Source organism: Arvicanthis niloticus, chromosome 8 (genome assembly GCF_011762505.2).
Source record: "Arvicanthis niloticus isolate mArvNil1 chromosome 8, mArvNil1.pat.X, whole genome shotgun sequence".
NCBI classification, from domain to species: Eukaryota; Metazoa; Chordata; class Mammalia; order Rodentia; family Muridae; genus Arvicanthis; species Arvicanthis niloticus.
The window spans coordinates 67091114-67107439 of record NC_047665.1 but is presented as its reverse complement, the minus strand read 5'-3'; the positions used below and the strand labels follow the sequence as shown (position 1 = coordinate 67107439).

General features: G+C 35.1%; 1 protein-coding gene across 1 annotated transcript in view; it reads right to left on the bottom strand.

Annotated features, from left to right (window-relative positions):
* The window catches only part of Malrd1 (MAM and LDL receptor class A domain containing 1), a 665455-nt gene that overhangs the window by 202440 nt on the left and 446689 nt on the right, over nucleotides 1-16326 (bottom strand). The window contains exon 28 of the mRNA XM_034509650.2: nucleotides 13683-13866. Within this exon, the coding sequence (XP_034365541.1) occupies nucleotides 13683-13866 (184 nt within the window). The remainder of the gene's footprint in view (nucleotides 1-13682; nucleotides 13867-16326) is intronic.

The following is a 16326-nucleotide window of genomic DNA, read 5'->3' as shown; positions in this document are numbered from 1 at the left end:
AGCAGTGCATAGAGAGAGCTATGACACATAAACAAATATGACTTCAGTTGACATACATAGAGGAATATACTTAATAAAATGTGACTTCATAAACTTATACACTTTTGAAGGAAGTATATACACAAACTTCCCTGTCTATCATAAAACCAGATGTTTACCTTGAACATTTTACATATAGATGCATTTTTAAATATCTATTTCTTATTTATGCTCATATAATTTAAACCATATATTGATGCACACTTCAAATTAATGGTTTAAGGGATTTACAGAAAAATCATATAAAGGTATAATTAGAAAGAAGAGATATCTGATAAGCAAGGAACATCGTTGATTTTTCTTTTGTGCTCTACAGAAAGCAACATTGTTATTAGTGTGATTACAGTCAAACAAGACTTGTTAAGTATGGAGTGACTTCCTGGACATAAGCTTTCTGCCTTCCTAAGGTACAAGAGCCTTATGGAAGTTAAAGCAATCTGAAGGCAAAGGCCTTATTACCCTGTGAAAGTCTTCAGTGGGCCTTCTGGAGGAAGATCTTTTTATTCATTCACAAACTCCCCTAATTATTGGAAAGACAAATGTGATCAGAGAAATCCGAACTAACTCAAACTTCATTTCAATATGTTTTTAATTTTAATATATAGGAGATAACATTCAGTTTCTGACTCTACTATCCAAAATATTTTCAGCCTTAAAATAATTTACATAAAGATGATCTAGAGATACATTAACAAGATTTTGAAAGATATTATTTGGGGATAAAATTATTAATTTCTTAATATTCCTATTTCTTTTCCATTTTTAATCATTGAAATTACATATTAATCTTGCTATAGATTAAAAGAATCCATTTAATACTTTGCATGTTGCTTATATCTAAAGCAATTAAGAGAATGAAAGCATCATCCAGCCAGATGAATTCCTGTGAGTTGCAGATAATCAGGATAATCACCTAATTCCACGTTTGCATCTCTACCAGAGTGCTACAATTAAGAGAATTCTAATTAACCACAGGGAAATCAGCAACAAAAATAAATCCAGGATGTTCTCTTGAGCAGAGAACAATGGATTAAAAAATAAATATGTAGATGATACAGCTAGGGACGCAAGATGTATCAGAATTTTGTAAGAAGAAAATATTAGAGAAACAAAGGATAAAAACTCTCAAAAGGCTGGGTACGGTCACCAGGCCTCAAAATACAAACATGACATGTCTTCTCTTCATAGCTTGAAATCTTATGCTTTGTGTGTTTAATTTGTGGATCTAAGAAACTATACACGAGCTTTGGTTGGGTATACTTATAGGAGTGGGGGATTGAAGAAAAGAGATGAGATGGAAGTTGAAACAGAAAATACTGGAGCCAAAAGGTTTCAACAAATTCTAGGATGATGGGTACAGAAGAATGAAAGGGCAGGGCAACTGCCAACCGAAATGAAATATGCTTGAAAAGAACTGACTTGAGAACCTATGATCTTGAAAGCAAGTAAATCATAGAATGAGAGGGAAGAATAGAATAAATGTGATATGCAAGAGTATCTGTGTGGGCAGGGGCATTCCAGGAGCTGATGGTTTAAGCCGGGATGGGGGCAGAACAGGGGTAGAAGGGAAAAATAAAGAGTGAGTTACACAATACTGAGGCCATATGAAGAAACTTTGTGAAACCACACTGGTTTGTAAGGTTATTTATATTACAGTTAAAAAACAGGGTATGAACAGAATATTCTACATGGGTTATGTCTTAGGGTTTCATTGCTGTGAAGAGACACAATACCAAGGCAACTCTTATAAAGGCAAACATTTAATTGTGGCTGGCCTACACTTTTAGAGGTTCAGTCCATTATCATGGAGGGAAGCATGGCAGCATGGCAGCATCCAGGCTGACATGGTGATGGATTAGGAGCTGAGAGGTCTACATCTTGATCCAAAGGCAGCCAGGAGGGACTGGATTCTGCACACACACACACACACACACACACACACACACACACACACACACACAAACACACACATACACACACATTCTCAAAGCCTGCTTTCAGCACCAAACCTACTATAACAAGGCTACTGTTCCTAATACTGCCACTCTATGGGCTAAAACACATGAGTCTATGGGGGCAAACCTATTTAAGCCACTTCATTCCTCTCCCTAGTCCCCACAGGTTTATAGCCATAACATAATGGAAAATTTATTTAGTCCAACTTCAATGGTCCCCTATCACAGTCTCAACAATGTTGAAAACTGGTATACCACAGTCTCAACAATGTTTAAAAGTTCAAATTTCAAAGTCTTTTCTGAAATTTATACAATTGCTGGACTTTCAAAAGTAAAAAGCAAAACACATTCTTCCACCATATCATGGCATGTTACCACTCCAAAACATAGAGAGAAGAGCACAGTTTGGAAATACTAGACCAAACATAGACTGAAAAAAAGCTGGGCAAACTCCAAACTTTGGATCTCCAAATCTGACATCAAAATGCTCTTCAGATCTCCAATTCCTTTCAACCTGTTGACTGTAACACAGTTCTTTCTCTTGGGTTGTTTTCATTCCTTGATATCAGTTTTTCTCTGCAGGTATCCCACAGCTCTGGCATCTCTAATCTCTTGAGGGTCTCCAAGGCAATCTAGGCAGCATCTAAATGCTTCATAAAATGGCCTCTCTTGGCTTCCAAAAAGGACTACCCTGTCATGTATCTGACCTTGATAACTCTCCTTGGTAGTGGAGGGAGATCCCATACCCCCTTTTTCTATTCTTGACTCTAAAGCCAGAGCTACACAAATGAAGCTGCCAAGTTCTGCTGCTTTCAACAGCAGAACATTTTTCAACAATGTTAAAAAATAGTGTACCACAATCTCAACAATGTTTAAAAGTCCAAATTTCAGGAACAGGGCATCCTTCTTTTATTACATCTTCACCAGCATTTTGTTTTTAATGTTTTCTCTCCCTTTGCCTAAGCTGGGCTGCTCTGAAACTTGCACTGTAGACCAGGCTTATCTTGAATTCAGAGATCCACATGCCTTTGCCTCCTGAATCCTGGGACTTAACACGTGTACCACCATGCCTGGACTTAAGCTTTTTCTTAATTCTTTTTCATTATGGATATTGATAAGCATGCCCACTATGCCTCAAGATCTGGATGAAAGGTGTGTTTTGATCTGGATCAAGAGCTTGTGACTTCTAGCCTCAATGTTAGGATCAAAGTCATGTTGTCTTCTTCCCTCAAGATACAGATCAGGTGAGCCCTTCAGTTTTGGGTTGTAGTTCATTCTAGATATAGTCGAGTGACAAGTGAGAGTAGTCATCATGATCCACCCCTTGTCAACTTGACACACAATCAGATCGCCTTTTGCCCAAATGAAAACAATAACGTGTAGGGGGCAACTTAGCCAAGTAGGCCCAGCAGCAGTGCTGGCTCATGTGCCACTGATACTTCCTCTACTTATCTAGAGTCTTCCAGCATGGCTGTCACTGGATCACCTTATTGAACGAGCCAATGAGAAAGAGACAGCACTGCATCTGGCCACTTGAGAGGCAATGAGTTGCTGAGAGGACTGTATAAAGGTTTGCTCAGTTCCTATAATAAATGAGTCTACTTTTGCCATTTTCCTGACTCCTAGAGTCAGTGTCATTGACTCTCTGCCTTTTTACCCCTGTCCCTAAGGATCTCGATCAGGGTCGCAAGTAACAATGACTATGTCATATTAATGCCTAACATACTATGACTATCCCTCCTACAACCAAAAATTCATTGGAAATTTAGAATTGGTGGTGATTTCCCTTTGGGAACTTTTTTTTTCACAAGATGGAAGCTTAGCTGATAGGATCTTGCCGCAAGGTTACCACTCCCTTAATTCTATTTAATATATTTACTTATCTCCTTGAACATAGGACTTGGCTCTTTTCCAATTCCTGGTGCACAATTAACCCTTGGACTACACATTTTGTACTTTTTCTTTCTAAGCTTGTGACATTTGATCAAAATACTCCTCATAAGAGTGAACAATGAGACAGAGTCTATGCTAGGCTCTTTTACATTTTTTCCCATGTAATTAATCTAAATCTCTTCAACTTGTTCTCAGGCAAAATTTTCAGACAAGGGTAAAGCAGACACATTCTTCACCAAAATATCACAAGAACAATTTCTACAAAACGTGCTAAAATTCTTCTCCTCTGAAACCTCTTGGACCAGGCACCCACAGTTCAAATTTTCTTCAGCACCAGTGTCTTCCATGCTTCTACTAGAATACACCATTAAACCACATTTAAAGCATTCTCTGCTTTTCTAATCCAAAGTTTCAAAATCCACATTCTTTCAAACAAGCATGTTCAGTCCTATCACAATATCCCAGGCTCTGGTAACAATATGTCTTAGTTAGGGTTAAATTGCTGTGAAGAGACACTATAACCAAGGCAATTCTTAAAAGGCTACAAGTCTGTGGTAGCCAGGGAGTAGAATGTGGTGTTTGAACAGGCATGCCCCCAATAGATTCATGTGGCCGAATGCTTGGTCCATGAGAAGTGATGCTATTTATATATGTAGCCACATCTGTTCCCACTCCACTATTTTAGTTCCTTTAATTCATTTTTAGATAAACATTAGACTAAGCAGCTACTAGAATAATCAATATCTGGAAAACAACCTTCACTACTTATTTATAGAACACACTATAATAATATTTATTTGAATGCTTGATGCAACATCTTAAGAAAACATTTCAGTGAGCTTATTTGGTTTGTTTTTTAACACTAGTATTGGGGGATTCAGTGAAGCCAGCAGATGAAGGAATGAGTCCCACTGAAGAAGTTTGAAAATTCTCAACTGATCCCAATGGAAGGTAGGCACTAAAGCCATGGGCAACTAGCTACACAGGGAAAACGTAGGATTTGATAAGGAAGAATATTAGTAGATGAGGGACTATGGGAAATAGCAGTCATAGTGGTTTCTGGAAGAAATAGATTTATGATTACCCATTGGGACGGTGTGAGTAAACTTTACGGCCTAGTGGTCATTCCTGGTGTTGATACCTGGGTTGAGTAGGGCAGACAGGTAGCATCCTGTATCTATAAACATTACAAAGGAGGTAGGTGAGGGTTTGGAATTTGAGTTAGAAAGTTTACATTTGAAAATTACCTCAAAGAAAACATCTGAATACTGAAACAAAACAGAAGCACCTTGCACACACTGCTCTCTGTCATTGACAGAGTGGAGTTCCAGCAGGCACGTTCACTATCAGTTAACTAGAGTGAAGGTGTCTTGGACCCAAGATAGGTCCATCGGATTGGATATCTATGAGGGAAGCGTCTCAGAAGCCATGTGTCCAACATTTGAGAGTTCACTTCACTCATCCCTTCTATATTCAAATAGTAACAGGCGAAGACATCTGTTTTCAGAAAGTGGCTACAGAACATATGGACAGAATGTTGTGACTCAAAGAGACAAGATGCACATAAAGACCAGTTTAACTCAGTCTCATGTTTTGGTCTCTGATTTTAATATCATCCTAAAGCTGGTCTGCATTTATGTTCTTGGGTTTTCTGAGATTTTCTGTGTCTTTAAACTATCCTCATGCTTGATGTTATTGGCAATTAGAGAAGACCTCATTAAAATCAAGATTCCCAGCAATTATCATGAGAATGCAGAAAGACTTCAAACCTAAGATTATGGTAGTGGAAAGAAATATGAACCACATTTAGTTTCTTATTTTTCCTGTGAGCTTCTCTCTGACCCTTTAATCAACAATCTAAAACACTTCATTCTCCAGCTCCTTTGAGGCAGTTCTTCAGGCAATTTGCGTGATTCATTTGGTTAAAACCCTCTGAGACACTGTTGTATATTCAACCTCCATAAATCAGATCACATATGCACTACAGTTAGTTGGCCCTTGGCACCCATTTCTTCTTCAATATGTAGTATTAATAGTTTTCTTTGTTATCTCCAATGATATTTATACAGCACATGTTTTTTAAAACAAAGAAGCTCATATCCACAAACCATCCATAGAACTGAGTCAGTATAAAAGAGCTGTGAGTTTGTGTTGGTTTGAGCATTGCTCACTCTTACTATGACATGAATAGCTCTAAGGCACAGCAGTAAGCAAGAAGCCCTGCAACTACATGACTAGGTTCTTACAAAGCAATATAGATCTGGTGAGTTTGTGCTTTCCCTGTGTCACTTGCTCTCTTACACTACTTGCTATATTGCACAAATATTATTTATTTGCATGATACTCTAGTTCTTATTTTTAGTGAGTGAGGGCAAGTGTGTGTGTGTGTAATGTGTTAGTAAGGACATGCATGTGCTACCACATGTGTAGAGATCAGAAGACAGCCTCTATTTGCCCTTGTCTTTCCACTTTGCTTGAAACAGTGTCACTTTGCTGTCATACACCGCAGGAAGTTGATCCTGAACATCTTGAGATTACCCTGTCTCTGTTTCCCATTCCCTAAGGGTGCATTGGGATTATAGATGTTTGGTGTATTATACTATTACCTTTTTATAGTTTCTGGGGATCTAAACTCAAGTCTTCAATTGTTTTTATCAGCTGAAACAATCTCTAGACTCTGTTTCCTAGTCTTTGGGAGACGACAAACCTGTAGTCTGTAATTCCACATCTTTAACCCAATCTTATATTACTACTCAACAAAACTCTTCCTCAACACCTCCCTTTCTTTCTATAGTAATAAATTTGCTGAAGTTTTTTAAAACATTGGTAATTTAAGACTTTAATCATCTTAGCATTTTTAATAATGTGTTAATAGTTATATTGTATGACTTTGTTTCCTTTGATTGTAGCAGTTTGTCCCAAACCTATAATTCCATAAGCCTTTTTTTTTGAAATTTTTACATTTCATATTTATTTAATAAAATAAGGTATTTGTTATTTTAAAGAATTTGAATGTATATATGTATATATGTATACTTACACACACACACACACACACACACACACACACACACACATATCCCATAACATGGAATAGCCAAAAAATGTGAATTATAGATCTGACTTAATATAAGCATATGCATAAATACAAAGAGATTTCATTGTAACTTGCTTCATTTTATGTGGTACAGTGATGTAAACTTTAGTTTTAAAGTACACCCCAAGTTTATATTTCTTCTACATTGTACTCATTGGTACAAATACTTCAGGTCTGAAGAGGACATCTTACAATCAAATAATGAGAAATTAAAAATGTGTAAGTATAAAGTGAAAATTCTACTAAAAAATTAATATTTTGAATAAAATATAGTCTAAAAAAGTTGAAAAACTCTGTTGTCTATGTAATGGTCATACTGATTTAGTAATGTGTGGTGCAGTTCATTAGAATTAGAACAGTTTCTAATTAGAAATTATATGATCTGAAGATAATGTTAGCATTCAGATTTACAGGGCCTTCATTTGAACCTAGGGCTATTTCAAGGACTATTTAAGCCTTACTAAAATATCTTCTCAAGTAATTATTTTTCCTTAATCTCACAAATAACTAAGTATTATCATTGGGCTTTTATTATCATCAAATATACTAACATTAATTATAATATTCCATTTATGTTTGTGATATTCATAAATTATATATTCAATCATAGACCTTTTGACATTAAAATGCTAATTTTTCTCAGTTGAAAAATAAAGCATTATCTGATATTTTCTCAGTATGCCACAAATGGTTTACTTGAAAACAATATTAAACTAATTAGACCTATCCATGGCCTTGATTTTGTTTTAATTTAAAATAGCTGATCAAAGATACACTGAACTCAATCTTATAGTCCTCTGTTTACAATATGGATCTTGGCCAGACTTAATAATTATTTTCTGATTTTCGATGAAGTAAAAAGTATGGCTCTAAGTCTAAAAATGAACAATGACAATGTTCGACCCTTGTTTCCTGTCTCAAACCAAATCCAGCTGGAAAAGCAGAGGATGGCACCACTGCCAATAATGTCACCAGGGCCAGCTCAGTCTCTTAGTTCAGAATTTTATTAGTATCATCTGTGTGCACCCTGAATCTCTCCTCATAGTGTAGAACTGGGGATGCTTAAACCTTTCGTAACACAGACAATTATATTCTAAATCTAAGTTACTCTGCACTGACATCTTTGCACTGAATATATCTATAAAGGGTTAATTACTCATATGTAATTTCCTTATTCATTAATTAAGCAACAACAATCTTTAGAATAGCACTTTATAAACAGTAATGTGTTTATATACCAGATCATAATGCTGACCAGCTCACTATTGAACACTACTCTATGTATGTAATGACTTTATAATTACAAATATTATCTTCCTATGCTACTCAAGAAATTGCGTTGAATTTCTATAGGATTGGTCAAGTTATATTTTACTTAAACTTAACCCATATGTTTTGAAAATCAGGGTTATTCACTCATTTCTTTATATCCAAAACAAACTGACTAAGGAGGATCTGTAAACTGAGCGAGACTAGTGACTATGGATCTTGACTATGACATGAGGTCTTCTCTAATACAAAGGCAACATCTAAAAAAAATAGCTGTATTTGAAATAAAACAATTTGAGTAAAATGAATCTCTACCAATGGAGTTTGCAACCAAGATTTCAAAGTTTTCTTTCTCCAGTTACACATAATAAATTTTGCAACAGCTGGTAGGATATTATTCACATGGCTTTCTCTATCTGAAGAAGAGACATGGTTGAAATATTTACTGAAAAACGTCCTGTCTCTATAACACACAGCAATAAGTTAAAACAACATGGTGTTTATTAATTAGTAGCAGTAGGTTCAAGACTAGCTTACATATCAAAACCCTATCTCGAGAACATCTATTCTATCATGACCATCAGCAAGAACAAAATCTGACCTGGATTTTGCTTGGGTTAAATTTTGGCATCTGTCTTTTTTACTAGAAATTTTTCTTTTTTCAAAGATAGAGCAACTATAATAAGAATTACCTGAATATTAACAGAAACTAAATTTGGATTTGCATTACTTTGAAAGACATGAACTAATATTACAAATCATGCCTCTGCTGGGAACATTGATATGTCTGATACCACATTTCCCTTTGAGAGTTTTGAAGTCTTTCACCAAGTTTCTGTAGGAGAGAATCCTTGGTGGTTATAGTACATCCCTATTCTCCCCACTTCCTTGCAACCAGCTCTGGTAATAGCTAAAGAAGATGCTGAGAAAGCATCATGCTAAAGTAAGAGAGAAAGTCTGGGGCATCCCAGGCTCCATCTCTTGTTTCTCAAGTATCCTTGTATACTGTTGCCAAAAGTGTCCCTATTTCCCAAGAGAAAGAAATCAGAGTTCAGCTCCATCTCCAGGACTGTTAGCTATGGAACAATTGGTGAACATCATGTAGTTGGAATGAAACTGTCAGTAATGGATAGATTTTCCCTGACCTTGTTGGCCCAGTTTGCCATGAACGGTAGGCTTTGCTCCTATCATCTTATGCTGTAATACATTGTTTTCCTCAAATTCATCACATAACTGACCTGTTTCACTAGACTAAGATAATTTGGTAATTGTTTCACACTAGCTATGAGAGAAATCACCTCCTGGTTTTTTCCTCTCAGTAATAACTGTGATTTTTAGGAGTAGCCAGCTACCATTAGGTATTAGAGAAACAACCAATCTGGCTGATATACACAGTAATTTATATGTAACCATATTTTCAGAATTTGTGGGGATTTTTTAAAAAAAATTGTGATTATTATAATAGTAATAGTGCCAATCATTTAACATTTGTGGAGTAGTTGACATTAATCTTGAATGCACATTAATGTTGAATGCACATGGTATGTATTGATTTGTTATATCTTCACACCTCTCCCATAGGGTAAATCCTATTTTTATTTTCAAGAGTAAATGGAGACAAAATTTATGGGATTTGTTCAATCTTCTACAGAGCCAAATTTACACTTAAAAATCTCAGTCTACCATTTCCTCACTTAATCCCCTTTATGGGAGAGTCCCTTTATTGATAGAAAGCATTGCTGTTTTTTAATGACAAAATTCTATATACCATGAAACCATAACTATTTCTCTACACTTACCCTGCTCCCTCAATCTTAATAAATCTGCCCATCTTGTCTCCAGGCCAGGCTGCTTCTTTTTGTAGATGTCATCACTGTGACTTCTTCTTTTATTATTCTTGACCAACTGTGACTCTCAAGTTGATTTCTCACTACTCCTATCAGAATATTAATTCTCTACCACCTTCCATGTCATGTCATTTATAACATCAAATCACCACTGAATGGTACAATAGCAGGTATTATTTTAAATACTTTAATCTGCCATCAGAATGAAAATCACTGAAAACCAGGAAGAATTCTGTCTATTCTAGTTTTCATACTCTATCAAGATTTATACAAACAGTCCCCACAGACAGACTTTCTTCTGTTCTTCAGCCCATTCACCTTCCACTTATAAATCTCACTTTGATTACACTTACATTATAACTGCCACACACTCTCTAATTGTCCATTATTTTAAGTAATAGTCTTTTCTAGCTATTTCAATAGAGTATGACATTTGCTTTTTCTACTTTGCATCATTTTCCTCAGCCTTAGTACTTACTTGAAAATGATGTAACCCTTACATATTAAGCAAAAATTCAGAATTTACCACTTAAACTAAGTAGAGAGGTTATATTTTTAACATCAAACTCTACAGGTTTCTGTGAATAGGTTTATTTGTTCATGAACCTTATACACAGCAATCACTGCTTTGAGATCTCCTGATTTCAGTTTTAATCAAAGAAGATGAGGGGCTGAAATCATGATAATCATGCCACCTGTTTTCAGTTCAGATCAGTTATGTTTTCCAGGAATAGTCAGGAGTCTTAATTATAGGCTTTGAGAGGAAAAATGAAAGATGTGAGACCATCTATAACAAAAGAAAAATTCTTCTTCAGATGAGGTGTGAAGACAATATACAAGAAATCTAAACTTGCTGCTAAATTCTTGCATTTTTCCTGAAATCATTTCAGCCTTTTTCAGTCCAGATTATTTGATAGAAATGATATGAATGGCCAGTCTGAACTTACAGAGAAATAGATTAAATTTGTTCTACTTAGTAGACTTTATTGCCTTCTAGAAATATATTCAACCCCCTAAATATTTTCTTTCCTTTTTTTCTAAACTGGAAACAAGTAATAACTCAATTGGATTTTTAAAGTTTTCAGAAGAAAAGTAATGATTGCTAGGCCTATTGGATTTTTACCCTGGGAACCTGGATTTATTGGTGTCTTGAAGGTCATTTACATAGAAGACATGGAAATAGTATATCCAGAAGTAACACATGGGAATGAAAAGTGTGTGTGGGGTGGGGGTGAAAATCGAGAATGGTGCAATGAAATGTGAAAATAAAAATCCTATATACCCTAACATTAAGGAACACACATGTATCCCTGCTCTGAGGAGATACGCATCATCACTTACAGAATTTTCTTCAGCTTCAGTAGTCAATGGATGTTGACTAAGCATGTGGAAATGGGAGTTTGAATTTGGAGTAGAATCAGACTGCAGGTGTTGATAGAGAGTTTTTCACTACTAAAACAATTCCTTCATCTTTGCTGTTCTTTGTATATGCTTTTTAAGCTAACAACTATTAAGACACCAAATATGCTTTATATGCTTCATTTAGAGTTAGTAATCAAATCCTCCAATGCACAGTATGAGACAGAAACATCATCATTGCTATTTTCTATGTCAAAAATAAGACAAAAGTGAAGATGGCATCTGTCTTAAGCAAAACAAAAACAAAAAACAAACAAACAAAAACAAAGAAAAGCAAGCAAACAAACAAAACAAAAAAACCAGAGAACCAGATAGTACTCAAGGTCTTGTTGCAGAACTGGTGACAAATGCTCCTAAATTGTAATTGGTTAACATGAAGTATCCTTGTCAATTAAGAATGTTTAAGGCTATAAAGATGGACATTTCTTTCCTTTTCAGTATATATTCTCTTTCTTCTTCCCTATACAATGGAATTAATGTTGAATTCTATGAGATTTGTTTATGGGCCCTTTTAGAAGAACTGTGATATAAAGGAGAATATTAATCTTGTTGTCTTTTGCTATAAATAAGTTTTTTTGCTTCTATATTAAATTGTTCAAAAAGACACATGCTTCGTGGTGCATGCCTGAACAAACTACATAATAGAACCATTATTCTGGCTTTTAAAAAAAATAAATTTGATCCTAACACATGGATTACTAAGAAATTTACTAATAAATTACTTAATGAAGCATAGTGAAGACTCTCTTCTCTTTATTTTGGTGCAACTGTGCTTTTATTTGTTGATGAATCAGCTCCTAAATATCTCCAAGTCCTATCAGGCATGTCTTAGGTAGCCAGAGCTATGTGCTTCCAAGGTCATAAGAGAGAACCCTCAGTTTTTGTAGCTATGTCAGGCAACTAAGATGCATCTGCCTTTCCTGGAATAATGGGAAGGGGTGTTAAGAGATTTGTTTATAATGAACCAGAGTACTTTGAAGCAGAGTACTCATAAAATGGGCAGGTAACATAACATCACCTGTGCCCAAATGCAAACTGAACTCCCTTGATGAAATGATATTTTAATATGAGAGCCAGATTATAATTAATTCACACATAGGTTTAGTTACTTTTTCCCAGAGCCTATCTGCCAGCTGGGTCTGCACAGAAACTCACAGGAGTGTCTTTAACTGGCATTGTGTGTCACACAGGACTATTTTGGACCTCAAAACAAAGAATTCCTCTAAAAGAATTTTGCAAGCTGAAACTGTACAAACTTATTTATAATTATTTTTGACATTTACTAGTTACTTCTATAAGGAAAATCTGAAGCTAGACTTCACACTTAGACATGTTAGAAAGGATTACAGGATTTTTTCACATTGTTATCTGAAGGCAGTTCTAATGTTGGAACAACAGTTTAAAAATCTTTCAAGAATAGTTTCCAGTTCAAGTTCTGCTTGATGTGGACTTAAATTTATTTCTCATGCGTGCATTAGGATCCACTTTCAATCTTATTGGCTCATTTTTTGTTAATTTATGTTAAAGATGTATATGTAAATCTCAAAATTGACATTTTATATAATGTTGAAAATAAATTTAAAAGAGAAAGTTTCTGCATGGTAGAAGAGGAAAGGTATGGAAGTGGACTTACTTTTGCAATTAAGTAATGAGAAAGTATTGTAACTTTTAAACTATTTAAATCCCATTCAAATTTCCTGTTGCTATACTAACTTCCAATGATCTTATTAGAAGGTAGGGCCTTTGGAGGATGGCAGTGGGTCAGGAAGATAGAGCTGGCAACAGGGAATTAGTATACAAGCAAAGGCCTTAGAGAGTAAATTTTCCCTTCAGCCATGTGAGTCAGAAGAAAGGTACTATCCTGAAACACTGAATGAGCTGGCATGTTGGTTTGCGGTTTCTGGCATCTAGAACAGTAAGCTGCACTTTCTTAGATACAAAATTTGTGAGAGATGCTATTACACTAACTCAGATGGAATTTGGACAGATATTATCTCTTGATAGATAATTTAAAGTTTATAGTTATTTAACTGTACTTTTCAACATACTCATATATACAGACAAAATACATGGACAGAGGACATTTTATAAACATGCAACAGGGATGAAAATGGGCATACTATAAGTGTCTTTCCAGACAAGAAAGGCTTCACAGAGACTCACCAGTTGTGCAGTTCGTGAATTCAATATCATCAATTGCAGCTCCGCCTCCTAGATCCCTTGTTCTGATGCCTTGAAATATGACCTCAAAATTCCTCAATTTTCCCAATAGGATAGTGGCCCTTCGCCAGTGATTACCAGGCTCTGGCTCACTTTGCTGCCATATTTCTGAAAGTCCTTTGTCTGTCTGAAATGAAAGAAGCTGACATTAGTGAGATAACCAAAGTCCTTAATATTAGGAAGCAAAACCACATGGCACACAAGCTTTTGAGCTAGTAAAGTTCCATTTAAAAAAAAAAACAGTGGAACCATGATAACACCCAGGCTGTAATTTATTTCTCTAGTACAGACTACTAACTCATCCATACCTTTTCTCAAAACAGTACTGGTGGATTAGCAATGAAAATGTTTTAAGTACTTTCATAAGTAGTCACATTATGATGTCCTTATTAGATAAATCCATCCACCATTGCATATATACAACATTCTGAAAATTGACTACAATCTGAAAGAAACTATAAAATTACTGAGTTTATAATTCTTGATGCCTCTTCCCTACTTTTTAAACATTGTATCTAATTTTTCCAGTTGTACATTCCTCCTAAGAGCTTAGTTCACTAATACAGAGAAAGAAGGGGCAGAACAATGAATAGAAAAATCAGCTATTTCTTTGCAGTGAGTTGAACATGGAGGGAAAGTAATACTTGCCCAAGTCAGTCAGATTTGAAATATCCTATTATTACATAATCACAATATTTTTACTTTCAAAACTATAACTATTTGGGAACCAGCTATACCAGTTTCAGGATATAAGTTTTCAAATCAAACAGTTTAAAATACACATGCAAATATCTCCTCAAAATAATGTAGGATCATCAACAAGGAGTATAGCATACTGATATATGCATGCTTCTAGAATTGTTATGTGACATGACATATATAATAACCATAATGACTAAATAAAAGTGACATCTACCTTAAGCTAATAACCCAGCTGAGAATCAGAAGATCTTGCGTATGCACAGTGCTCTGTAGTGTTTTGTTCCAGCTCTTTCCTAAGAATTGCATGGAATCAAAAGCTTCCTAGTGTGTCTATGGGGAGTTACCTTGACTGCTTTAATTGAGATTGGGAGACCCACCGCTGTTCCTTGTTTGCATCTTAGAATGTGACAATGAAGACAGAGAGCTTCATGAGTTCAGAGCACTTTGCTTTTCATCACAAACATGAGGAGGAGCTGCTTTATGTCCCCTGTCTACTAAACTTTCCCTTCAGGATGAACTAACTGTACCCTTGAAGTGGATACTGAAAGGATACACTTTTCCTCTCTAAGTTGCTTTTTATTTTTCCAGGCTATTTTACCACAAGAGCAGCAGAGAATCAGGGACAGGATGATTAATAGATCACGATAATAGATATTTACCAAAGGAGAAAATATTAATATCACAAAATATTTATGGTTAGCATCCAAATAATCAGTACTCCTGGCTGCTGTTTCATTATTCTTCCTGAATAGAAGAATCTGTTCTTAGAAGGTAGTTTTAAATAATGGAATAGACACATATTTAATAGAATGGCATCTAGAAAATCAGGCAAGATGCTCATATGAATTTATAATGCACAGCTGTCAAATATATAATTTATTTGTATTTTAAGGATACAGTGAAATTTACAAAAAGAAATATCTGAAGAAAGGATCCAAAGGAGTTTGACATTTATCATCTCTTGCTGTGGAGAATTAATGTGTACACTTAATGCTTCATTTGATAGAGGCTAAATGATACTTGATCCAATTGTTCTTTCTCTGTATTAGAGGCAACAACAGAAGGTGGAACTATGCATCCATTTATGTAAAATTAATTTTTCAACACAACTACCAATTTATCGATAACACTATTGACACAATTTCCTAAACAACATATATTTATCCATAGAGACTCATGAAATATCTGCATTAAACGGGATGGAAATTCACATGTGAATTGCATTTGGAATTTCATATCTCTCTGGTGATGAAGAAAGTTCTTTTCAAGGTTAGTCTTTGAGTCTCAGTGGTGTTGAAGTGATTGGGAATCAAAGGGATGATAAATTAAATTAAAGATTAAACTGAGGGGATCTGTCTGACACTTAAGAGTATCAGAGGCAAGGATAGTGGTAAAAGCCTGTCTTAATGTATAAACTGTAACATTTTCCCAGGTATCCACTTACATAACTCATACAACCTCCTTGAGATGTGCTAAGCCTCAAAGGGTTTTCAACAACTAACATCAAAAATGTCATCTGATTTCCTTAATCAATATAATACAAGTCATTTCTTAAATCTTATGACTAGGCTACTATTAAAAGTAAAAAGACTGAAAGGCTTGGACACTTTGATTTGTATGTGGTTTAAAAAAAAAAAAGAAAATGAGAGTTAATTATGTTGTAAACCTTCCATAATGGTATATCATGGAACAGCACTCTAATATATTCTAATATAAATATAGAATACAGCATCAGTTCTTAGCCCTAAAAATTGCCAAATTTTAAATGCACTTTTTTACATGCCTATCTTCATTTATTGATTTAGAAAACATCCAGTTTTCACACATTAATAATTTTAATGTTGCATTCATGAATAAAAAGGTGAAAAGATGTGGAGTCTGCCCC